The sequence below is a fragment of the Mauremys reevesii genome, linkage group 25 (assembly GCF_016161935.1).
Source record: "Mauremys reevesii isolate NIE-2019 linkage group 25, ASM1616193v1, whole genome shotgun sequence".
NCBI classification, from domain to species: domain Eukaryota; kingdom Metazoa; phylum Chordata; order Testudines; family Geoemydidae; genus Mauremys; species Mauremys reevesii.
This window is the reverse complement of record NC_052647.1, coordinates 1,862,280-1,886,816: the sequence shown is the minus strand read 5'-3', so window position 1 is coordinate 1,886,816 and position 24,537 is coordinate 1,862,280. Positions and strand designations below refer to the sequence as shown.

The 24,537-nt window shown below is 61.6% G+C and overlaps 1 protein-coding gene across 3 annotated transcripts in view; it reads left to right on the top strand.

Moving 5' to 3' along the window:
• The window catches only part of NCKAP1L (NCK associated protein 1 like), an 80,290-nt gene that overhangs the window by 27,105 nt on the left and 28,648 nt on the right, over positions 1-24,537 (top strand). Inside the window, exons 10-26 of one of the 3 annotated variants that reach the window (XM_039514435.1) lie at positions 590-646; positions 1,304-1,400; positions 2,329-2,438; positions 4,612-4,744; positions 4,966-5,047; positions 6,195-6,253; positions 7,928-8,073; positions 8,936-9,068; positions 9,478-9,597; positions 10,594-10,733; positions 11,573-11,704; positions 12,432-12,650; positions 14,673-14,803; positions 15,657-15,754; positions 16,576-16,669; positions 18,869-18,951; positions 19,497-19,577. In XM_039514435.1, coding sequence (XP_039370369.1) covers positions 590-646; positions 1,304-1,400; positions 2,329-2,438; positions 4,612-4,744; positions 4,966-5,047; positions 6,195-6,253; positions 7,928-8,073; positions 8,936-9,068; positions 9,478-9,597; positions 10,594-10,733; positions 11,573-11,704; positions 12,432-12,650; positions 14,673-14,803; positions 15,657-15,754; positions 16,576-16,669; positions 18,869-18,951; positions 19,497-19,577 — 1,915 coding nt within the window. The remainder of the gene's footprint in view (positions 1-589; positions 647-1,303; positions 1,401-2,328; positions 2,439-4,611; positions 4,745-4,965; positions 5,048-6,194; positions 6,254-7,927; positions 8,074-8,935; positions 9,069-9,477; positions 9,598-10,593; positions 10,734-11,572; positions 11,705-12,431; positions 12,651-14,672; positions 14,804-15,656; positions 15,755-16,575; positions 16,670-18,868; positions 18,952-19,496; positions 19,578-24,537) is intronic. The other 2 variants (XM_039514437.1, XM_039514438.1) reach the window with 2 other exon arrangements.

Below are 24,537 nucleotides of genomic sequence, written 5' to 3'. Positions count from 1 at the left end.
AGGCCGGGGCCCCAGGGAGCTCCTTTTTCAGGCCTCGTGTCTCCCTCTCTGACTTCCTCCCTTCCTCAGCTCCCAGGGGCTGGGGGTTCCTTCCAGCAGCCAACACTCAGGCCCCCACCTCCCCCCGCCCAGGCCTGCTCTCCAGGGGGGCCTGCTCCTCCCACTTGGCGCTGGGCACGAGGTATCACTGTCCTGGTGACTGGATTTTCCATTGAGATGGGTCGGCCTCAGCCAGACTTTTAGTGACCTTCAGGGTCAGCTAGCCAGGCAACCCTCCCTCCCCGCCCCATCTCTTATCCAGCCCCGAGTGCAAACTTAACCCTTTTCCCCTTCACAGGGTAGCAATGCACAGTCTGGGGGAAACTGAGGCACGTACAGGCGTCAAAAATATTACCGAAAATTCCCCCTTTGTCACATGCAGCAAAGTCTGTGCTGGAGTCCAGTGGGTTGGGGATGGGAGGGGGCTGATCTGCGCTAGGGGCTGTGCCAGGGGCTCTGCTTCAGGGGGCTGCACTGGGGGCTGTGCTAGGGCTTTGCTGGGGCTCAGGGCTGCCCTGGTGATCAGCACTCACTCTCGCCCCCTCCGCAGGTACGGGAAGCGGGTGGCCGATGTCAAGGAGTGCAAGGAGCACGCTGTGGCGCACAGGTAAAGGGCCATCCACCATCCACACCTGGGTCCTGGGTCATCCATGGGGACGGGGGTTAGTGCTTGTGGTGGGGAGGTCCCCTTGGCACTGGCCAGTGCCCATTGCAGTGTGAGCAGGGCAGGCATCCAACACGCCTCTGCTAACACACAGCACCTTGTGCTGCTCCAGTCCTGCCCCACTGCCCTACCCATGCCCCCAGTCCCCCCAGTCCCCCCGCCCCCGCTTGTCCCTGCTATCCCAGCCCTGGGCTTCCTTCCAGCTCTGACAGTGCCCCCAGTCTCCTCCCACGGCCCCTGCTATCCCAGCCCTGGGTTCCCCCCCCAGCTCTGACAGTGCCCCCAGTCCTGCCCCACAGCCCTTGCTATCCCAGCCCTGGGCTCCCCCCCAGATCTGCCAGTACTCCTCAAGCCCGACCCATGGCCCTTGCTGTCCCAGCCCCACACTGGTTTCAGGGACGAGAGATATTTGCCCCTCATTACTCCCCTGATGCGGCTGCCCCACCCAACCCCCCTGCATGGCCATGCTGTAGCTGCATCCATGGTGGAGTGAGCAGCCTTGGACTCCTTGGTGCTGGGCCGGGCTGTGGGGTGGGCATGGAACTGGGATGGGGGTGGGCAGTGCAGTGTCCAGCGCAATCACCTGCCCCCCTTGCACAGTGGCCAGTTGCACCGGAACCGGCGGGCTTTCCTACGCAACGCGGTGCGGGAGCTGGAGGCGCTGCTGAGCGACCAGCCCGGGCTGCTGGGCCCCAAGGTGAGGGGGCAGGGTGGGGCTGGAACTGGGAAGGGGAGTGAGCGTGTCTGTGTGCATGCGTGTGCATGCGTGTGAACATGTACGGTCACTGTCGTGCCATGTGTTTTTATGTCCAGTGTCCCTCTGCCCCACATCCTGCCTGTCACACTGACAGGGAGTGCTCCGGTCTCTGCCCTGCAGTCCCAGGTCTGGGGGGACAAGGGGTCTCACCCGATGGCCAGACCATGCAGCGCTCCTCCAGTTCCAGCAGTTCCAGACGGCTGGCAAATCTCCCGCTGTGAGGGGGACGCAGCACGCAGCGCGCTCCCTCTCATCTCTCGTTCAGTCCCAGTCAGTGTCTGAGCCCCAGGCCCTTGGCTGAGATGTCCCCTGGGGTTCCTTTGTCTTGGGTAGGCTCAAGGGTGCATCTTCCCCGGGCAGCGAGGCAGCGGGCTCAGCCCTGGGCTGTCCCTGGTCCCGGCCCTGGGACAGGTTTCTCCCCTCGGGTTCGGAGCCTAATAGCCCACGTGTCCCACAGCTCAGACATAATTTCCCGTACCAAGGTCTGGCAATACCAGGACAATCAGCTAGTTCTTAGCTCTCGGCAGAGCCCCCCTCGTCCCTCTGCAGTGTCATAGGGAGGAAATGGTCAGACACAGATGTAATCTACCCGCCAGGGCACGTGTGGGCCTGCCTGCGTTGCGGGGCCATGCCGGGAGGTTTGTTTCCTCTCCGTTGCCCCTGTGAAGTGATTCTCCCCATCCCAGGTAGCCCTGAATGACCCCATGCCCCCGGCTGCCCGTGAGGGGAGGTTGTTTGGCTCTGATGGCCCCTCCCCTATTTGCTGTCTGGTTTGCGGTGGTGCCTGTGAGCCCCAGGTGCCCGGCAATGCAGCCAGGCCAGAGCTGTCCCTGCCTGGAGCTGACCCCACCGATCTCCGCCCTGCCAGGCTCTCTACGTCTTCATGGCGCTCTCCTTGTGCCGCGACGAGGTGAACTGGCTGGTGCATCATGCTGAGCATGTCACCAAGACCAAGACCCCTGAGGACTACGCCGACAGGTCAGGGCAGGGCCAGGCTTGCAGGAGGCGGGGTGGGACTGGGGGGATGGGGCCTGGGATGTCCTGGGCGAGGGGTGGTGGTCCAAGGTGAGGTCTGGTTGTCAGGGAGTGGGGGGTGGGGACAGGCTTTGGGGTGGTCTGGATCTTCGGGGTGGGCCAGACCCTGGGTGGGTCTGGTTCTGGGTGTGACAGGCCGTGGTGGGTCTGGCTATTGGGGCTGAGGGTGCCTGGCTCTGCTTGGGGAGGACCGGCCCTGGGGGGTCTGGCTCTGTGGGCAGGGGCAGGCACCGGGAGGGTCTGGTTCTGTGTGTGGGGGAATTGGTGGGGGCTGGCTCTGTGTGTGGGGCTAGGCCCATTGCAGGTCTGGTGTGGAGAGGGGAAGGCACTGGGCAGGTCTGGCTCTGGGGAGGGGAGGCAGTGGGGAGGGGGTGTCTGGCTCCTTAGGGGGACAGGCCCATGGTGGGTCTGGCTCTGTGCGGGGTAGGCACTGGGAGGGTCTGGGTCTGGGGTGGGGGGTGAATTGGTGGTGGCTGGCTCCATGTGTGTGTGTGGGGGGGGGTAGGCCCATTGTGGGTCTGGTGTGGAGAGGGGGAGGCACTGGGCAGGTCTGGCTCTTGGGAGGGGAGGCAGTGTAGGGGGGTGTCTGGCTCTTGAGGAGGACAGGCTCATGGTGGGTCTGGCTCTGTGGGGAGTAGGCACTTGTGGGGGGCCTGGTTCTTGAAGGGGACAGGCACTAGAGGGGGTCTGGCTCTCGGCGGGGGGAGACAGACACTATTCACTATGAGACATGGGAGGCCGTGTGGGCCCCATGCTTGAGTGGGGTGCACTGGACCCATGGGCCCCCTGGGCAGAGGAGAAGGTCGGGGTCTCTGCTCAGGGACCCGCAGCGTGGGGGCGTTGGTTTGGGGGTAGGAAATTGAACCAAGTGACATGGCATTAATTTGTGGCCCTGGTGACAATCCTGTGCCCAATTCAGCCAGCAGCGCGTGGCCCATACCCCAGCACAGGTGTGCAAAGGGGGCGCGGCTGCTGCAAGGCCCAAGTGGCACCCGCTCTGCCTGGCGTGGCCTGACGGGACATGGGCCAAGAGCGAGTGAGGGGAGATGGGAAATGACCCCTGCGGGGAAGGGGAGACGCTGTGGATCCTGCTTTGGGGGTTGGGGAGTCGGCAGCCCCAGCACCACAGGCCAGACTGCTGCCAGGAGAGCTAAAGCAGCTCCGTAGCATTGGAAAATACTCTAGCAAAACACTGCAGGTTCTCCGTGGATTATCTTCACAAAGAGCAGGTCAAAGGGCGACTAGATCACAGTCCCTAGTACCTGATGCCGGAGAAACGGAAAAGGGTGCATTTAGGCTCCTCAGTCTAGCAGACAAACGTCTGACATGCTCCAGCGGCCGGTAGCTGAAGGCAGCATGCGAGCTGATTTTCAGTGGCACTCACACTGCCCGGGTCCTGGCCACCGGTCTGGGGGCTCTGCATTTTAATTTAATTTTAAATGAAGATTTTTAAACATTTTAAAAACCTTATTTACTTTACATACAACAATCGTTTAGTTATATATTATAGACTTATAGAGAGAGACCTTCTAAAAATGTTAAAATGTGTTACTGGCACGCGACACCTTAAATCAGAGTGAATAAATGAAGACTCAGCACAGCACTACTGAAAGGTTGCCAACCCCTGAGCTAGACACATTCAGGCTGGAAATAATGAAATCACTGGAGCAGGTTACCCAGGAGTGCGGGGGGTTCTCCACCACTGGCAATTTCGAAAAGGCCTGCTCGAGTTCAAACAGGAATGAATTTGGGGAAGGCCTGTGGCCTGCGCTACGCAGGAGCTCAGACTCAGTGGTCAGAGGGGTCCCTTCTGGGTGTGGAATCTAGAGGGGAACGTGACGTGCGCTTGGCCGGTGGGTTGGTCAGCACTTGTCTGGACACCTGCGTGGGGGTGTGGCAGGAGTCCCGTGGCACTGTGGTGGGAACGGGGCTGCCCTGGGTACCCTGTTTCCAACTGGAGCTGTCAGATTCGGATCCATCCCTGCCCGCCCCCAGGTGTGGCGATATGGGGGGAGGGTTGTGGGATTGGTTCCCCAGTGACTCTTGGCAGCAGGAGCCCGGGTGCAGCACTGTCTCCCTCAGAGGAGCCTGACCCAGCCCCATGTCACCCCTGCAGTCACATCGCCGAGCTGCTGTTCCTCATGGAGCAGATGCGTACCCTGGTGCACAGGCATGGCCCAGTGATCCAGCGCTACCACGTCCAGTACCTGGCTCGCTTCGACGCCCTGCTGCTCAGTGATATCATCCAGGTATGCCGAGGGGAAGGGCTCTGAGATCCATGCAGCCAGGACCCCGACAGTGAGACACGCAACCCTGGGAGGGGAAAATTCCCTGGGGCGTGGGAGCCCTGCACTAGCCAGCCCCATCTCTGGGCAGGAACGCTGCCATCGCCATGGGCTCTCCACACCCCAGAATGCGCCTGCCCAGCTGCTTGCGAAAAGCCCCCCTAAGCTGTGCCCATCTCTTTCAGAATCTGACTGTCTGCCCCGAGGAGGAGTCCATCATCATGTCGTCCTTCGTCAGCACCCTGTCGTCTCTCACCTTGAAACAAGGTACGCAGGTGCCCCCACGGCCCCCTGCTGTGCCCGGAGCAGCAGGTCCCTCCATGGGGTGTGCAGGCGCCAGGCCACAGCTCCAGCCCAGAACATAAGAACGGCCATACTGGCTCAGACCAAAGGTCCATGTAGCCCAGTATCCTGTCTTCCAGCAGCAGCCAATGCCAGGTGCCCCAGAGGGAATGTACAGAACAGGTAATCACCAAGTGATCCATCCCCTGTCATCCATTCCCAGCTTCTGGCAAACAGAGGCTAGGGACGCCATCCCTGTCCATCCTGTCTACTAGCCATTGATGGATCTGTCCTCCATGAACTTATCCAGTTCTTTTTTGAACCTTGTTATAGTCTTGGCCTTCACAACATCCTCTGGCAAGGAGTTCCACAGGTTGACCATGCGTTGTGTGAAGAAATACTTCCTTTTGTTTGTTTTAACCTGCTCCCTTTTAATTTCATTTGGTGACCCCTAGTTCTTGTGTTATGAGAAGGAGTAAATAACACTTCCATATTGACTTTCTCCACACCAGTCATGATTTTATAGACCTCTATCATATCCCCCCTTAGTCGTCTCTTTTCCAAGCTGAAAAGTCCCAGTCTTATTAATCGCTTCTCATATGGAAGTTGTTCCATACCCCTAATCATTTTTGTTTCCCTTTTCTGTACTCTTTCCAATTCCAATATATCTTTTTTGAGTTGGGGTGACCACATCTGAATGCAGTGTTCAAGGTGTGGGTGTTCCATGGATTTATATAGAGACAATATGATATTTTCTGTTTTATTATCTACCCCTTTCTTAATGATTCTCAACATTCTGTTAGCTTTTTTGACTGGCACTGGCGCTGCCCATTGAGTGGATCATTCAAATGAGTGGGAAAATGGGCAGCCCGGATGCCTGGGTTCACCTCCTCCTCCAAGGCCCTGTCTCTGCCCCTGCCACTGCGGGGCAGGAACACAGAAAGTAGGGTTGCCAATTTTGACTGGATGCATTCCTGGAGATGTCATCACATAACATAATCTTTAATTAAAGATTAATCTTTAATTCTTGGAGACTACAATCCTGGAGGGTTGGCAACCCTAGCTCAGAGGGGAGAGCCCCCCGCCCATGGGGCTGCTGACGCCTCTCTAAAGCTGCTTCTCTTTCCTGCAGTGGACAAAAAGGAGAAGTTCGACTTCTCGGGGCTTCGCCTGGACTGGTTCCGGCTGCAGGTAACTCCCCTGCCAGATGTTTGCATCCCCATTAGGGGCTGGGCATCTCCCAGGGCGCACACACCCCACCCAGCCCCCCGCCAGGCCCACACCAGCAAAACTTCCCCTGCCCAGCCCACTGCCAGGCCTGCACCAACAACCCCTCCCCAGCCAGATCCCTGCCAAGCCCGCACCAGCAAGCCCTCCCCTCCCCTGCTCAGCCCCCTGACAGGCTGCAACCGGCAACCCCTGACCTCCCACACCCAGCCCAGCCCCCGACTAGGGTTGCCAACCCTCCCGGTTTGGCTGAGAGTCTCCCGGAATCGGGCTCCATCTCCCAGAGGCAACTGAACTAATCCAGGAGATTTTAGGCCGCTAAAAGTCCGGTCAGTGGTGCACTGGGGCTAAGGCAGGCTCCTTACCTACCCTGGCTCCGTGCCGCTCCTGGAAGCGGCTGGCGTGCGCTGCATCCCCTAGGTGGAGGCGGGGCTAGGGGGTCTCTGCGCACTGCCCACGCCCTGAACAGGAACTCTGTAGCTCCCATTGGCTGGGAACAGGGAACCGTGGCCAATGGGAGCTGTGGGGGTGGTGTCTGCAAGCAGTGGCAGTGCGCAGAGCCACCTGGCCATCCCTGAGCCTAAGAGCTGCTGCCCGACATACCGCTGCTTCCGGGACCCACATGAGGTAAGTGCTGCCCGGCCGGAGCCTGTACCCCACACCCTCTCCTGCACCCCAACCCCCTGCCCCAGCCCCTCCCCACCCAATCTCCCTCCCAGAGCCCACACACCTCCTGGACCCCAAACCCTTGCCCCAGGCTCAGCCTGGAGCCCCCTCCCACACTCTGAACCCTCGACCCCATCCTCCAGCCCAGAGCCCACACCCACACCCACTCCCACACCCCAACCCCCTGCCCCAGCCCTGTGAAAGTGAGTGAGGGTGAGGGAGAGCGAGCGTTGGAGGGAGGGGGCTGGAGTGAGTGGGGCGGGGCCTCAGAGAAGGGGTGGGACAGGGGGCAGGGCAAAGGCATTTGGGTTTGTGCGAGTAGACCAGGGATAGGCAACCTATGGCACGTTTGCCGAAGGCGGCACGTGAGCTGATTTTCAGTGGCACTCGCACTGCCCGGGTCCTGGCCACCAGTCCAAGGGGGTCTGCATTTTAATTTAATTTTAAATGAAGCTTCTTAAACATTTTAAAAACCTTATTTACTTTACATACAACAATAGTTTAGTTCTATATTACAGACTTATAGAAAGAGACCTTCTAAAAATGTTAATATGTATGACTGGCACGTGAAACCTTAAATTAGAGTGAATAAATGAAGACTCAGCAGAGCACTGCTGAAAGGTTGCCGACCCCTGGAGTAGACAGTTGGCAACCCTGCCCCCCGCCACACCCACATCAGCTCTGCTCCATTTCTGTTCACTAACTAGTGCCATGGCCTGGCTCTGGGCTCCCCTGCCCTGGGAGCAGCCCCTGCCCAGCCACAGGCCCATGGGAAAGACAGCTGGGAGCGGGAGCTGGTGGCACCACTCCTGGCAGGGCAGCACCAAGCGCACAGCGCCCTGTCCTGGCAGCTAACAGAGTCGCTCTGCTCGAGTGGGGGAGCTGCAGGGCTGATGGTGGGGGTGTGGTGATGTGGCTGCCCCAAGCCCTGGGGCTGGGCTCTTTCTCACCCCCTTCTCCGCCTCCCCCAAGGCTTACACCAGTGTGGCCAAGGCCCCCATGCAGCTGCGCGAGAGCCCGGACGTGGGCCGTGTGATGAACCTCATCATGTTCCACTCCAAGATGCTGGACTCACTGGAGGAGCTGGTAGTGGAGACTTCGGACCTGTCGGCCTTCTGGTGTGTATGCGCAGTGCCCGGTGTGGGCAGGCCAGCACCGCCCGGAGCCCAGGGGCCAGTGCTGGGCCTGCCTCAACCCCATCAGTGCCTCAGTTTCCCCGTCGCCCCATTTGGTGCGGGAGAGGATCTGCTGCCCTCGGAGCCGTGGTGTGAGGCCTGTTCACTGACTTTTCTGGGCAGGGGTCGCTCTGGGAGCACTGGACAGTCAGATGGCGGGTGGGAAGAGTGTTGCTAAGGCCTGGCTTCTGGCCCTATACTTGGCACATTCAGACCCACGCCCCCCAGAACCTGGCTCTGATCCAGGGTATGAGGGACTGAGATGCAGCTGCAGAGGGCACAGCAGCCAGTGGGATCCAGGCCTCTGAGCAACCTGAAGGGGCTGGGGTGGTGCTGCTCACATGGAATCACATGCACGCACACAAACACAGAATCACATGTACATGTAATCACAAACACAGAATCACACACATACAAACACGGAATCACACACACCTGGAATCACACACATACACACAAACATGGAATCACATGCACATGGAATCACAAACACGGAATCACATGCACACACCTACATGGAAAGGCAGATGCGCACACACACAAACACGGAATCACACACACCTGGAATCACACACATACACACAAATACGGAATCACACACACAGAATCACATGCAAACACCTACATGGAAAAGCACATGCACACACAGACAAACATGGAATCACATGCACATGGACTCGCACATGCAGACAAACACAGAATCACATGTACACAGAATCACACACACACCTACATGGAGAGACGTGTGCGCGCACACAGACTCTTCCTGCCCCACCTGCGCTGATCTGTCCTTCTACACCGACAGTTTCTACGTCCGCCCCTTTGAGAAGCTGTTTGCTCTGACCATGGAGGAGCCGGCCATGCTGCGCTTCACCATCGCCTTCCCGCTCGTCTGCAGCCACTTTGCCCACTGCGCCCACCCCATGTGTCCAGAGGAGGTGCGTGGCTGGGGGGGGGTACTGCATGAGGAGGGGCACTGCCTGGGGAGAGCCTGGGGGGCATGCATGGTGATGCATCGGGGAGGTGCGGGGGACATGCATGGGGATTTAGGGGGGACATGGGGACAAGGGTGGCAATATAAAGGGGAAGAAACCCCCCCTGTGGGAGGGCCGGGGAGCATGCATGATGATCCATGTGGGGAGAACTCGGTGGGAGGAGGGGTGGACAGGCATTCATGGAGATGTGTGGGTGAGGAGCAGGCGGGGGAGACAGGACAACGCATGGGGAAGGGGCAGGGTTGCCTCTCCCATGGGGTAAGAAGCTCAGTGGCTGGCGTTTGAGATCTGTGGCTGGAAGGTGCCAGGTGGGGGAGCAGAGCCGTGAGCTGTCCCTGGCCTCTCTCCGCAGTATCCCCACCTGAAGAGCTGCAGCCTGGGTCTATGCAACAACTTCCTAGAGGAGATCGCCAAGCAGGCTGCCAACTGCATCATGGACACATGTGCCGAGCAGCGCAAACTCAGTGAGCAGGTGAGGGGCGTGGCACGGTGCCGGGGGTGTTGGGGAATCTGCCAGCCTGGGGGCCCCTCTGTGAGCAGGTGAGGGGCGTGGCACGGTGCCGGGGGGTGCCCGGGGATCTGCCAGCCTGGGGGCCCCTCTGTGAGCAGGTGAGGGGCGTGGCATGGTGCCAAGGGGTACCCGGGGGATCTGCCAGACTGGGGGCACCTCTGCAACCAGGTGGAGGGTGTGGCATGGTGTCAGGGAGTCCCCTCCCCGGGGCAGCCGCTAGACTGGGGGCATGGGGGCCCCTCTGCGAGCAAGTGAGGGGCGTGGCATGGTGCTGGGGGTGCTGGAGGAGCTTGTACCCTTGGGGCGGTGCCTAGGGCAGCTGCCAGCCTGGGGGCCCCTTTGTGAGCAGGTGAGGGGCATGGGCATGGGGCAGGGCGGTACTGGGGGAGCTGCCAGACGGGGGGCACGTCAGTGAGCAAGGGGGTTATGGGGCGTGGCATGGCACTGGGTGGGGTCCCTGGGTTTGCTTCCAGCCTGGGGTTCGGCGGGCAGGTGAGGGGCACAGGGTGTGGCGTGATCCTGGGTGGGTACCTTGTTGAGGTGCCAGCTGAGTGCACAGCAGCAGTTTCATGTACCAGGATTGCTCGCCATCTGGGTGCGCTGACTGAGGGCGGTGGCCGGCCCTCCACAGGCTGCTCTCCAGGCTGGCAAAGCCCTGCGGGGCTGTTTGGTGCTGGGGGCTATGGAGATGGCCGTGGTTGGAGTCATGTAGCCTTGCCAGGGAACAAATGGCCAGTGACTGCTGCTTGTTGAGCCCTGGCGGCGGTGGGGGTGGGCATCAGTGTGACCAGTGGCTCCGTGGCAAGAAGAGCCAGATGCCAGGCAGGTGGGATGTGTCCTGCACTAGGACTGGGGTGTGGGGAGGACCCTATGTGCGTCTGGGGGCTGCCAAATCCTGGCCCTCCAGGCCCCCAGCCCCTCCCTCGCTCAGTGCCCCTGTCTCTATCTCCTGGGAAGCTGCTACCCAAACACTGCGCCTCCACCATCAGCAAGGCCCGGAACAAGAAGGCCCAGAAGCAGCCCCCCAAGAAGGGGGAGCCGGGCCAGGACAAGCCAGGGGCCGAGAGCCAGAGGAAGGACCGGATCGTGGTGACCAAGTAAGCCCACCACGTGGGGTCTCCCAAGGGCATTAGAGCTGCTCTGCCATCCCTTGGGGTGGGGGTTCTCCCCATTCAGAGGACTCCTCCCCCTGTGCTTCAGATGGCTGGGGTAACTGGGCAGTGGGGGGACAGGTTCTGGGTCCCCAGAATGGCTGATGGCTCAGATCCGGGAAGCGATACTGATACCTGGCCCTTCATAAGCACTCCCAGCCTTCCCATTGCCCAAGATACACTTGGTTCATTGGACTGCCCATCACCCCTCGGAGTGCAGGTGGGGGTGAACCCAGGCATTGGGGTTGCCCCGTTGCCCCTCAGAGCGGAGGTGGGGTGAACCCAGGCATCCAGGCTGCCTGTCACCCTTGGAGCGGAGGTGGGGTGAACCCAGGCATCCGGGCTGCCTGTCGCCCCTCGGAGCGGAGGTGGGGTAAACCCAGGCATCCGGGCTGCCCGTTGCCCCTTGGAGCGGAGGTGGGGTGAACCCAGGCATCTGGGCTGCCTCTTGCCCTCGGAGCGGAGGTGCGGTGAACTCAGGCATCCGGGCTGCCTGTCACCCCTTGGAGCGGAGGGGGTGGTGAACCCAGGCATCCGGGCTGCCTGTCGCCCCTCGGAGTGGAGGGGGTGGTGAACCCAGGCGTCCGGGCTGCCCGTTGCCCCTCGGAGCAGAGGTGGGGTGAACCCAGGCATCTGGGCTGCCCACTTTCCCATTCATTTGAATGATCCCACCACATTTGGGGTCTGGGAGCTAGTGTGCGTTGGGCTGACAGGTGTGGGGGAGGGGCCCGGGCACCAGAGCCATTTGCGGCGAGCGGTGACCGTGCCAGCGTCTCTACCCCCAGCATGGACAAGCTGCACCAGATGCTGAGCGAGCTCTCCCTGAGCATCAACCACGTCCCCAGCTTCACCGTGTTCGAGCACATGGTCACACCGGCCGAATACCTCAGCAGCCACCTGGAGACACGGCTCAACAGGTACGTAGGCCCCGTGGCTGGCTGGCTGCGTGCGGCCTGTCCCTGCGCATGGCCCATGGGCCTCGGGCAGGCGGGGATGGGAGCGTGGTGGGTCCCTGACCATGGGGAGGGGGACACGTTGTGTTCCTGCCCACAACCCTTGGGCTGGGAGTGGTGTGTCCCTGCCCATGGCCCTCGAGCAGGTGGGGAGGGGGATACAGCATGTCCCTGTCAGTGGCCCTCAGGCAGGTGGGTGGGGAGGGGGATGTGGCGTGTCCCTGTCCATGGCCCTTGGGCGGGCGGGGGAACGTGGCATGTCCCTGTCCATGGCCCTCGGGCTGGGAGACTGAGTTGGCTGTTGATGCTATTACATCCACAAGCCCCAACCAACTTCTGAGCTGAGTTGTGCTGGGAGATGCCCATTCGCAGGGAACATGGGAGGGGGGCTGGGTGCTTTGAGTGGGGAGGTTGTGGGCTCAGCAGATCTATTTTTTTTTTTTTTAATGGGAGATATACCAATCTCCTAGAACTGGAAGGGACCTCGAAAGGTCATCGAGTCCAGCCCCCTGCCTTCACTAGCAGGACCAATTTTTGCCCCAGATCCCTAAGTGGCCTCCTCAAGGATTGAACTCACAACCCTGGGTTTAACAGGCCAATGCTCAAACCACTGAGCTATCCCTCCCCCCCTGGGAGGGATCCACTTGGGGGTCTGTGTGGGGCCCCCTCTGAGCCCCTCATCCCCTTACAGATCCTTCGTGTGGATGGCCAGCTACAACCAGGCTACGCAGGAGATTGCGCGGCCCTCTGAGGTGCTGGCTGGCCTGCGCTCCTACCTCGCCTTCATCCAGTCGTTGGGGCAGTTCACGTGCATGGACTCCAGCCGCATCATCCGCAGCGTCCTGCTTCAGCAGACACAACCCCTGGACTCCAGCGGGGAGCAGACCCTCACCACCATCTACACCAACTGGTGGGTGCCTGGGCTGGGGGCAGCCTGGCCTGGGCCACCGGACAGGAGAGAGCTCTGGGTATCCCTGGGCCATGAGGCAGGAGAGCCTGGGAGATGCCTGGAGGGATGGGGGAAGTGGGAAGAGCTGACCTATGAGGAAAGGTTGAAAGTCTTGGGCATGTCGAGTGTAGAGCAGAGAAGGCCCAGGCGGGACTTGACACCAGTCTTTAGCTACGGTCAGGGCTGTTCCGAAGAAGGCCGATGCCCAGTTGTTCTCCATGTGCATTGAGGGGAGATGAAGGAATCCGCTGTTTGCAGCCAGGGAGATCTCGGTTAGATAGTGGGAAAAGCTTCCTGGGGTCGCTGGGCTCTGGAGCAGGCTCCGAGGGGGTTGTGGAATCCCCATCACTGGAGGTTTGTAGGAACTGGTTGGACAAATCCCTGTCAGGGATGGTCCAGATGTCCTGCCTCTGTGCCTGGCCTATGTGGCCTCTCGCGGTCCCTTCCAGCCCCATGTTTCTGTGGTTCTGTGCACCTGGGGGGATTTCATGGGGCTGGAAAGCGGGTGCTCGGAGAGCGACGGGTGGCCCTGCCCAGCATGGGGACAGCAATGGGAGAAACAGTCAGGCCCCTCGATCTCGCACTTTCTGGGCAAATAGGGCTGGGGAGGAGAAGGAACAAAAACCTACTTCTAGAGCCAACAAGGGAGCAGGCTGCTCATGGGAGAGCTTCCCTTAGCCAGTGCCTCTCAATCCCGACGCGCAGCCCTCTGCTATCCCAGCCCTGGGCTCCCCCCCAGCTCTGCCAGTGCCCCTCAATCCTGACCCACGGCCCTCTGCTATCCCAGCCCTGGGCTCCCCCCAGCTCTGTCAGTGCCCCTCAATCCCGACGCGCAGCCCCCTGCTATCCCAGCCCTGAGCTCCCCCCCAGCTCTGCCAGTGCCCCTCAATCCTGACCCACGGCCCTCTGCTATCCCAGCCCTGAGCTCCCCCCAGCTCTGCCAGTGCCCCTCAATCCTGACCCGCAGCCCCCTGCTATCCCAGCCCTGAGCTCCTCCAGCTCTGCCAGTGCCCCTCAATCCTGACCCACGGCCTCTGCTATCCCAGCCCTGGGCTCCCCAGCTCTGTCAGTGCCCCTCAATCCTGTACCGCAGCCCCCTGCTATCCCAGCCCTGAGCTCCCCTCCAGCTCTGCCAGTGCCCCTCAATCCTGACCCATGGCCCTCTGCTATCCCAGCCCTGGGCTCCCCAGCTCTGCCAGTGCCCCTCAATCCTGACCCACGGCCCTCTGCTCCAGCCCTGGGCTCCCCCAGCTCGGCCAGGGCCCCTCACTCCCGCCCCGCAGCCCCCGGCTATCCCAGCCCCGGGCTCCCCCCCAGCTCTGCCAGTGCCTCTCAATCCTGACCCACGGCCCTCTGCTATCCCAGCCCTCCCTCCAGCTCTGTCAGTGCCCCTCAATCCTGACCCGCCGCCCCCTGCTATCCCAGCCCTGGGCTCCCCCCCAGCTCTGCCAGTGCCCCTCAATCCTGACCCCTGGCCCTCTGCTATCCCAGCCCTGGGCTCCCCCCAGCTCTGTCAGTGCCCCTCAATCCTGACCCATGGCCCTCTGCTATCCCAGCCCTGGGCTCCCCCCCAGCTCTGCCAGTGCCCCTCAATCCGGACCCACAGCCCCTGCTATCCCAGCCCTGGGCTCCCCCCCAGCTCTGCCAGTGCCCCTCAATCCTGACCCACAGCCCTCTGCTATCCCAGCCCTGGGCTCCCCCGCAGTTCTACCAGTGCCCCTCAATCCCGACCCACAGCCCTCTGCTATCCCAGCCCTGAGCTCCCCCCAGCTCTGCCAGTGCCCCTCAATCCCGGCCCGCAGCCCCTACTAGCCCAGCTCTGAGCTCCCCACACAGCTCTGCTAGTGCCCCTCAATTCCATCCCATGCTCACACACCGGTACAAGGGAGTTTGGGCTCTGGCAGGGCAGACTCGGAGCAGGCTGGGAGAACAGTGCTGGGCCTGGCTGTCCGGTGTAAGTGGATGCTTTCTGGCTCCATGCAGGTACCTGGAGGCGCTGCTGCGCCAGGCCAGCACTGGGGCCATTGTGCTGTCCCCAGCCATGCAGGCCTTCGTCAGTGTCCCCAGGGAGGGGGAGCAGAGTTTCAGTGCAGAGGAGTTTTCAGACATCTCAGGTGAGCCGCGGCAGCTCCATGCCCTGATGATGGGGCCGCATGACGGCGGGATGCAGAGGGGGCTGCATGGTGCTGGGACAGCTGGCTCTGGCTGATTCTGGGGAGGGGGGTGAGGATGCGTGGTGGCAGGTCAGCCGGCCCTGGGGATGGGGGGTGGAGACACACAGCAGCAGGCCAGCTGGCTGTGGGGCTGAGGGTGGGGATGTGCAGTGGCGGGACGGCCAGTTCTGGGGGCGAGGATGGGGATGCAAGGTGGAGGGACGGCTCTGTGGATGGGGCTGAGGATGCGCGGCTGCTGGATGGGCTCTGGGGTTGGGGCTAGGGATGCATGGTGGTGGGACAGCTCTGGAGATGGGGATGCGCAGTGGATGGATGGCTCTGGGGATGGGGATGGCGGGACGGCTCTGGGGATGGGGATGGCGGGACGGCTCTGGGGATGGGGATGTGCGGTGGTGGGACGGCTCTGGGGATGGGGATGCGCAGCGGCTGGACAGCTCTGGGGATGGGGATGGCGGGACGGCTGGACAGCTCTGGGGATGGGGATATGCGGTGGCGGGACGGCTCTGGGGATGGGGATGGCGGGACGGCTGGACGGCTCTGGGGATGGGGATATGCGGCGGCGGGACGGCTCTGGGGATGGGGCTGAGGATGCATGGCAGCCGGACGGCCCTGGGTTTGGGGCTGGGGATGCGTGGTGGTGGGACGGCTGGCTCAGAGTGAGTTGGGCTGGCTGGCTCGAGACTGGGAGGCCCGGTGCTGGGACATGCCGTTGTGGAGTGTGCGAGGGCTGGGTGTGACCCAAGCAGGCCAGAAGGAGCTAACGCTCTGTGTATGATCCGCTCCCCTCCCCCAGAGATGCGGGCGCTGGCCGAGCTGCTGGGTCCCTACGGCATGAAGTTCCTGAGTGACAACCTCATGTGGCACGTCACCTCGCAGGTGGTGGAGCTGAAGGTAGGAGGCTGGGGCGGGAGGAGCTACTGCTGGCTGCACTCAATTCTCCAGGGCTACGGGCTGGGCAGGCAGCGGGAGTCAGTGCTTAGAGCAGAGTACCCAGGACTCCTGGGTTCTCTGGGAGCGGTGTGGGGTTAGTGTGGTAGAGCTAGGGGGCTGGGAGCCAGGACTCCTGGGTTCTCTGGGAGCGGTGTGGGGTTAGTGTGGTAGAGCTAGGGGGCTGGGAGCCAGGACTCCTGGGTTCTCTGGGAGCGGTGTGGGGTTAGTGTGGTAGAGCTGGGGGGCTGGGAGCCAGGACTCCTGGGTTCTCTGGGAGCGGTGTGGGGTTAGTGTGGTAGAGCTAGGGGGCTGGGAGCCAGGACTCCTGGGTTCTCTGGGGGCGGTGTGGGATTAGTAGGATAGAGCAGCATGAGAGCTGGGAGCCAGGACTCCTGGGTTTTATTGCCAGACCTGTCACTGGCTTGCTGTGTTCCCAGTGGATAATATCCCATCAGCTCCCAGCTAACTGTGGGGCGCACAGGGCCCCTGCTCCTAGGTTCATGTGATTGTTATACGGGGCTCAGTACATCAGTGTCTGGGAGTTCCCTTCAGAGCTGGAGGTGCTGGTGCTGGCCAAAATACTGATATCAGGGAAGAGTCCCATGGCAGCAGCCCCTGGCTCTGGGTGAGTTGGGCTTGGCTGGTTCTGGCATTGGGTGAGTTGGGCCTGGCTGGTTCTGGTTCTGGCTGGCTATGGGCCAGTCGGGCCTGGCTGGCTCTGGCTCTGGCTGGCTCCGGCTCTGGCTGGCCCCCGTTTACCATTGTGATTGTTTCTGTTGCAGAAGCTGGTGACTGAGAACATGGACGTGCTGGTGCAGATCCGCTCCAACTTCTACAAACCAGAACAGATGGTATCACTGCTGCCCAGGCTGACATGTAAGTGTCATTCCTCCCCATCGCCCCCTCACTGGCATCTGCATTGAACCTCCTGCACAATCCACGGCCGGCTGAGGATGGAGTTCAGGGCTGAGCTGCAATGAGCGCTGAGTGGAGAGGAGACTCAGGGGGGGAATAGCAGGTGGGGTGGGGAATGGGACTGGAGGTTGGGGTGAGGGGCACTGGCAGAGCTAGGGGCTCTGGCAGAGCTGGGGGCTCAGGAGGGGGGCTGAGGTTGGGGTGAGGGGCACTGGCAGAGCTGGGGGCCAGGAGGGGGCTGAGGGTTGGGGTGAGGGCACTGGCAGAGCTGGGGGCTCAGAAGTGGGGCTGAGGGTTGGGGTGAGGGGCACTGGCAGAGCTGGGGGCTCAGAGGGGGCGGAGGGTTGGGGTGAGGGGCATTGGCAGAGCTGGGGGCTCAGGAGGGGGCTGAGGTTGGGGTGAGGGGCACTGGGAGGCTGAGGGGCACTGGGAGAGCTGGGGGCTCAGGAGGGGGCTGAGGTTGAGGTGCGGGGCACTGGCAGAGCGGGGGGCTCAGGAGGGGGCTGAGGGTTGGGGTGAGGGTCACTGGCAGAGCTGGGGGCTCAGGAGGGGGGCTGAGGGTTGGGGTGAGGGTCACTGGCAGAGCTGGGGGCTCAGGAGGGGGCTGAGGTTGGGGTGAGGGTCACTGGCAGAGCTGGGGGCTCAGGGGTTCAGGGTTGGGGTGAGGTCACTGGCAGAGCTGGGGGTTCAGGGTTGGGGTGAAGGGCCCTGGCCGTGCTGGTGGCTCCGGCGAGGGGTTGGGGTGTGGGGCACTGGCAGAGCGGGGGGCTCTGGAGTGGGGCTCAGGGTTGGGGTGAGGGGCACTGGCAGAGCTGGGTACTCAGGAGGGGGGCTGAGGGTTGGGGTGATGGGCACTGGCAGAGCTGGAGGCTCAGGAGAGGGGCTGAGGTTGGGGTGAGGGCACTGGCAGAGCTGGGGGCTCGGGGGGGGGTCAGGGTTGGGGGGAAGGGCACTGGCAGAGCTGGAGGCTCAGGAGAGGGGCTGAGGGTTGGGGTGAGGGGCACTGGCAGAGCTGGGGGCTCAGGAGAGGGGCTCAGGGTTGGGGTGAGGGGCACTGGCAGAGCTGGGGGCTCAGGAGAGGGGCTGAGGGTTGGGGTGAGGGCACTGGCAGAGCTGGGGCTCAGGAGAGGGCTCAGGGTTGGGGTGAGGGGCATTGGCAGAGCTGGGGGCTCAGGGGGTTCAGGGTTGGGGTGAGGGGCACTGGCAGAGCTGGAGGCTCAGGAGAGGGGCTGAGGTTGGGGTGAGGGGCACTGGCAGAGCTGGGTACTCAGGAGGGGGCTGAGGTTGGGGTGAGGGGCACTGGCTGAGCTGGTTGCTCTGGAGTGGGGCTCTGGTTTGGGGTGAGGGGCACTGGCAGAGCTGGGGGCTCAGGGGGCTCAGGGTTGGGGTGAGGGCACTGGCAGAGCTGGAGGCTCAGGAGAGGGGCTGAGGGTTGGGGTGAGGGCACTGGCAGAGCTGGGGCTCAGGAGAGGGGCTCAGGGTTGGGGTGAAGGGCACTGGCAGAGCTGGGTACTCAGGAGGGGGGCTCAGGGTTGGGGTGAAGGGCACTGGCAGAGCTGGAGGCTCAGGAGAGGGGCTGAGGGTTGGGGTGAGGGGCACTGGCAGAGCTGGGGCTCAGGAGAGGCTCAGGATTGGGGTGAGGGGCACTGGCAGAGCTGGGTACTCAGGAGGGGGGCTGAGGGTTGGGGTGAGGGGCACTGGCAGAGCTCGAGGCTCAGGAGGGGGGCTCAGGATTGGGGTGAGGGGCACTGGCAGAGCTGGGGGCTCAGGAGAGGGGCTCAGGGTTGGGGTGAGGGGCACTGGCAGAGCTGGGTACTCAGGAGGGGGGCTCAGGGTTGGGGTGAAGGGCACTGGCAGAGCTGGAGGCTCAGGAGAGGGGCTGAGGGTTGGGGTGAGGGGCACTGGCAGAGCTGGGGGCTCAGGAGAGGGGCTCAGGGTTGGGGTGAGGGGCACTGGCAGAGCTGGGTACTCAGGAGGGGGGCTCAGGGTTGGGGTGAGGGGCACTGGCAGAGCTAGAGGCTCAGGAGGGGGGCTCAGGATTGGGGTGAGGGGTGCTAGTTCCCAGGCATAGGCCCAGGGGCACGTTGTACCCCGTGTTTTTTTGCAGCCCCGTCTCCTGTGTGTCCTCGCAATTCACCCCCCACCCGGTCTCTCCCCCAGCTGCTGACAATGTGCTGAAAAGAATGACCATCATTGGGGAGATCCTGAGCTTCCGCTCCATGGCACAGAGTGGGCTGCGTGAGGTGGGTGCCGGCCCATTGGGGCTGGGGGGGAGTGGAGCTGAGCCAGGCCTAGGCCGGCATGTCTGTGTGGGGCCATTCAAGGCCAGGGTGGAGGAGCTGGCTGCCCCCACTGTGCACCAGCCTGGGAGGCAGCATTGGAGCTGTGTGGGGCAGGCCTTTCACACTCTTCCTGGAGCATTATGGGGCTGTGATGGAGGGGAGTCACTGACCCCCCACCCCATGTATGCTGGGGACGTGGCTGGGCAGGGGTGGTGAGTGTCCCACATCCCTCCTCAGACAGGTCTCTGGACAGCTCTGCCCAGGTGGCCTCTGGAAAGCAGGGACAGTAACCGGCCCCAGCCCCTCTCTGGGGGCGGTGGGGAGGGTTTGTTGGCTAACACCTGTGCGGTGCTTGGAGCGCCTCAAGCATTGCATTGCTCACTTCCTGCACTTGGCTGCTGGGCAGTTGTTAAAGAGCTGCCACGTCCCACCCCAGAGGCTGCTACATGAGAGGGGGCGATCTGTGTCCATTGCCATCTCAAGAGCTGGCTCTTTCCTCGCTGCAGGTCTTCTCCAACCGCTGCCCGTTCCTGATGGGCCCCATCGAGTGCTTGAAGGACTTTGTCACCCCAGACACGGACATAAAGGTGGGGGCGACCCTTGTGCTTCTCTCTGCTGTGGGTGGGCTCTGCAGCTAGGCAGGCAGATCAGAGAACAGGCTGGGCTGCTGCGCAGGCAGCCTCCCGTTGCTGTCCACATCCGGGCCCCGGGGTGACTGGCCCGGGTGTGTCTCCTCCTGCCAGGGGCCTTTACCCCAGCTGGGGATCCAGAGTGCGGCAGTGTGTGCCAGGCCCCACAGCCCTAATCCTGGGCTGGGGGGTTTGTCCAGCCACATGGGAGATGCTCCTTCCCCCAGGAGACAAAAGTCCCAGCTCCCCTCCAGCCTGCAGCACAGCTCTCATTGACCCTCCTATCTAGCCCCCATGTGGCTGCCTGGCTCAGGTTCTCAGGAGCAGCCACCGGGGGTCTGCAGACCCAGTCGAGGATGGGTGAGGGGTGTTGCTGCATGAACCAGAGTTCTCTCCTCGGCGCCTGAGTTAATATTTATCCATGAGCTCTGGGCCTGAGTTCAGCCCCTGCCCATGCTGCAGAGATGGCGATGCTGGATGCCTGCCTACCACAGAGGGGGGTCTGGGTCTGTCGGAGCCGTCGCCTTGCGGGGCCTGGGCTCAGTGTGCTGCAGTGTCCACAGGGCTCTCAGCATCATCCTAGCCAGCAGCAGCCTCCCCAGATCACTCCCTGCAGTCTCCAGGCGGGGAGTGCCGGGGACTAGTGGCTGCCTGGGCCTGGGCCAGTGATCACGGCTGCTGCAGAGGGGAGGAGCACTCAGAGCTCGCGGTGAATCCTCTGCCCTGCCCTGAGGGAACCCAGGCCTCAAATGGTGCAGAGACCCAGGGTAAAAAATTGAGACACCCCCAACTCCCACTCCAGTGCCAGAACTGGTGGGGGCCTTGCTGGGAGGCTGTTCTGTGGGCATAAGCCCCAGGGGGCTCCGCTACCAGAGGGTGACTGGCCAGAGCAGCACTCTGGGAATGTGTCATCTCGGCCCCATGGGCCTCGGTGGCAAAACTCCCCTGACATCAGTGGGTTGCGGTTCAGCAGCCCACAGTCCCCAGGGCTGCCCTGGCCGGACAATCTTGTGTCGGGAGCCCTGGCGGGTTCGTTGGCTTCCAGCCGTGGGTGGAAGTGGAGTCTCCTCTAGAGAGCGGGTGCCAGGCAGCCTGACGTGCAGGTCACCTGGGGGCCTCTCTCAGGCTAGGCAGAGCTGCACCAAGCTCTGCTGAGGCGTGTGGCGTGTTGTGCTCAGCCCTGCGCCGTGCCCCCAGCCTGGCCAGCTCTGAACAGGGACGCTGCGCTGCCAGGGTGGCAGGGTCTGGAGATGTTCTGTCGTGTGGAGAGGCCTGAACACACGCTGCGTCCTTGGGGTTGGAGCACATTGTGAGACTCGATAAACTGTGAGCCAGAGTTTGCCCTGGGCTCGGCGCGGGCGGCTCCTAGGTGGGCAGAACTGGGACGTGCAGATGCAGTTGGCACTGACTGTTCCATATTGCTCTTGTTGCCCCGCTGGTCCCTGGGAGGGTGGCATGATGTGTGAGCACGGTGGGCTCCCGCTGGCTTTGGCGGTCAGGCATGTTCTGGTGTGGCGGGTCCCTCCCAAGGGGGCAGCTCACAGGGCTGTCTCAGTTCAAATTGTGCTTTCCTGGCTGGGCCCCGTTTTCAGCCCAAAGGAGCTGGTTTTGCGGGCTCCTCGTGGAAACCCAGGGGACATGCCTGTTAGATGGGACCCATCCTTAGTACCGATGTTTGAAAGGTCAGCCTGAGGGTAGTGGCAGAGCAGAGCAGGCGTGTGTTAATCACACAAAGTGTGAATGGACAGCAGGGTGTGTGTTAATGACGCATGGTGGGAATTAAGAGCAGAGCAGTGTGTGTGTTAATGATGCAGGGTGTGAATACAAGCAGGGCAGGATGGGTGTCTTGATGCAGGCTGTGAATGCAAAGCTGGGCTGTGCCTGTGTTAATGACACAAGGTGTGAATGCGGAGCTGGGCTGGGAGTCTGTTATTGCAGGGTGTGAATGCAGAGAAAAGCAGTGTGTGTTAATGATGCAGGGTGTGAATGCTGGGCAGGGTGTATGTTGATGCAGAGTGTGAATGCAGAGCAGGAAAGGGTGTGGGTTAACGATGCAGGGTGTGAATGCTGGGCAGGGTGTATGTTAACGATGCAGGGTGTGAATGCTGGGCAGGGTGTATGTTAACGATGCAGGGTGTGAATGCTGGGCAGGGTGTGTGTTAATGATGCAGGGTGTGAATGCCGGGCAGGGTGTATGTTAATGATGCAGGGTGTGAATGCAGAGGTGCCATGGGGTATTTACTGTACAGCAGTCCATAGACAGTCAAGTAATGGGGTGTGGTGGCCAGGCATTGGACTGGCTGGGTATGAACGTGCCCACGCTGCCCGAGAGGCACATGCCAACACTTGCCCATTTTTCAGAGCCATGGACAGAGGGCTGGGAACCCCACTCCAGCTCCATTTAGCAAGATGGGTTTCGCAGCTCTGAGAGAAGGGCATTGGATCTGGCCATGTGGCCTGCTGACCTGCACCACACCCTGTGCAGGGGTGACTGTCACCCTGGTTAGATTCAGGCAAATCACACAAGGGCGCTGGCCACGGGATCTTGTGATGGCAGCACACACCTGCCATCTGCAGGCTGAGCTAGTCTGTCATGCTGAGGCCTGTCAGATGTGGAGGTGCTCAGCAGGGCTGGGAATGAGTCACTCCAGGCCTGGATGCCACTTGCACCTGGCAGATGGACCATGGGGCTGGGCTAATGCGGCTGGAGCCGGTGATGATCAGTGAGAGATGGAGGGGAGCCAAGAACCATACAGCTTAGGAAAGAGCTGCCTGGGGCTGCCGGTTGGGTCCTGTCCTCCATTGACCCCCAGTGTCCTTGTGCAGGCAGGACTGGGCTGGCCCAGTGCTTTGAGACCTGGGCTTGTGGCACTATCACGGGGGATGAGCATGCAGGAGCAGTGCGGAAGGTGCAGCTGGGATTGGCAGCTCTGTCCCCAGCCATCCCTCCTCCCCTCAGCCAGAGCCAGGCCCTCTGCTGTTCCCCAGAGCATGGAGAACCTGTGAGGAAGGAACTGGCTGCTGCAGTAGAACTAGCGCGGTGTCAGCAGCCACCTGGCTAGAAAGAGCAGGGAGGCCCAGACGGTGCCTCTAGCAACCAGAGGGTCCAGCCCGGACTGAGGGACCTGGAGAGGGAGAGGCCATGAATCTGCCAGCACACTGCATGCAAACGCCCGCTCGGCTGGGGTCCAAGCAGTGGTGGGGAGTGGGCAGGGAGCATTGCCGGGAGCAAGACCCAGGTGTGCGGGGCTGGGAGACGCAGCCATGTGTCCTGATCCATGTTGGAGGGGATGGACGCCACCACCGCGGATCCCCAGGAGTTTGGCCAACACGGGCAGGAGGGATGGATGCATCTAGGTGCTGTCCTGTTTTGCTGCTTGTGCTTCCTAGGGCCATTGATGGGGAACAGCCAGGGGACAGGCCTGAGAAACACCTAGGGAGTGTCGGGTGGGAGTGTGTTCGGAGAGGGTGGGATGGGTCCGGCAAGCTGCCATGCTGGCCCCTTTGGGCTCACCTGGGGTTTTCGGGCAGGTCGGAACTGTGCGGTGGCGCCATGGGGCCAGATCTTCAAACAAAGTCAAGCTGGAAATGGGAGGGACCTGGGTTATCCTGGTCCCATGATCTTTGGGGAGACGCTGGGCTAGGATGTCAGGCTGGGCCGGGGATGTTCTGATTCTCCATTTCGGACCCATGGATGTGTAACTAGGTTGGTATTTAGTTTGGGTTTGGCCCTGGGGTGGGTGTTGATTTCAGCAACATCACCAATATTCACCAATATTCCCTTGTGCACCCAGGGGTCCTCTCCTGTTGTGTTGCTGCTGTGTTCAACCCCAGAGGTGGCTGCATTAGCATGGTGGACAAAGCGATCCTGTATTTGCACACCCAGTGAAGCCAGTGGATGGGGAAGGGAGAGCGAGGATGTAAGCAGGGTGATTTTTCATTGCCGAGTTAATGGCTTTATTATCAGCAATGCAGCACAGATAAGGAGTGAGTGCAACTCATTTTGCACCGGTAGTGAGGGAGCGAATGCCTCCAGAGCCACAAAGCAATTACAGGGAAGCAGAACCGGAGGTTCCCGGCAGAATGGAGGGGTGAGGAGAATGGTAATGGGGTTACTCACCTCCAGCAGGCGTGGAAGGACAGTAATCACAGCTCAGCGCTGTCAAATGAGCCTTACCAGATCGCGGGGCGATAACGTGGCCGGGGCTGAGGCTGAGAGCTGGACGTTGAGGTCAGGAAAACCCAGCCCACCCAGGTGTGACTTGGGGCTTGACACAGGAGCAAAGGAAGCCAAGCTGCCGAGGGGTCTGTGTCATGCTGGAATTTGCAGCTGGCTCAGCTGCCAGGCAGGGGCTGTGCTGGAGCACACGTGGGGGATCAGCTCTCTGATGTACGTGCTGGGGTCGTAGCACATCTGGTGCTGTGGAGCTCCAGCTGAGCTTGCCGAGGACAACCTGCTGCTCAGCAGCAGAGTGCAGACACGCCTGGGCTTCAGGGGCCTGGTGCTTGGGGACGCGAATGACCCCACAGGGAGGGGCTCCCTTGTTATCCCCATGTTGCAGTGGGGAAAGTTGCAGCGCAGAGGGAGGGGAAGTGACTCACCAAAGGTCGCCAGTCGGTCAGTGGCAGAGCCAGGAATGGAACCCAGGAGTCCTGCCTCCCTCCTCCTAGCACAAGCACTAGGCCCCAGATTCCTGTAGGTGCAGCTGAAAGGAAGGAGCGATTGGTGCGAGCTCATTATCTTGCTCCATACCATGAGCTCAGCTCCTGAGACATGAAGGGAGCTGTCCGTCCATCTGTGTGTGTGTGTGTCATGGCTGTCCATCTGCCTCTCTCAGTGTCAGGTCTGTCTCTCTCTCTGGGCTGCCTGCATCTCTCCCTTAACCTGTCTAAAGAACAAGCCCATCTGAGTGATGTG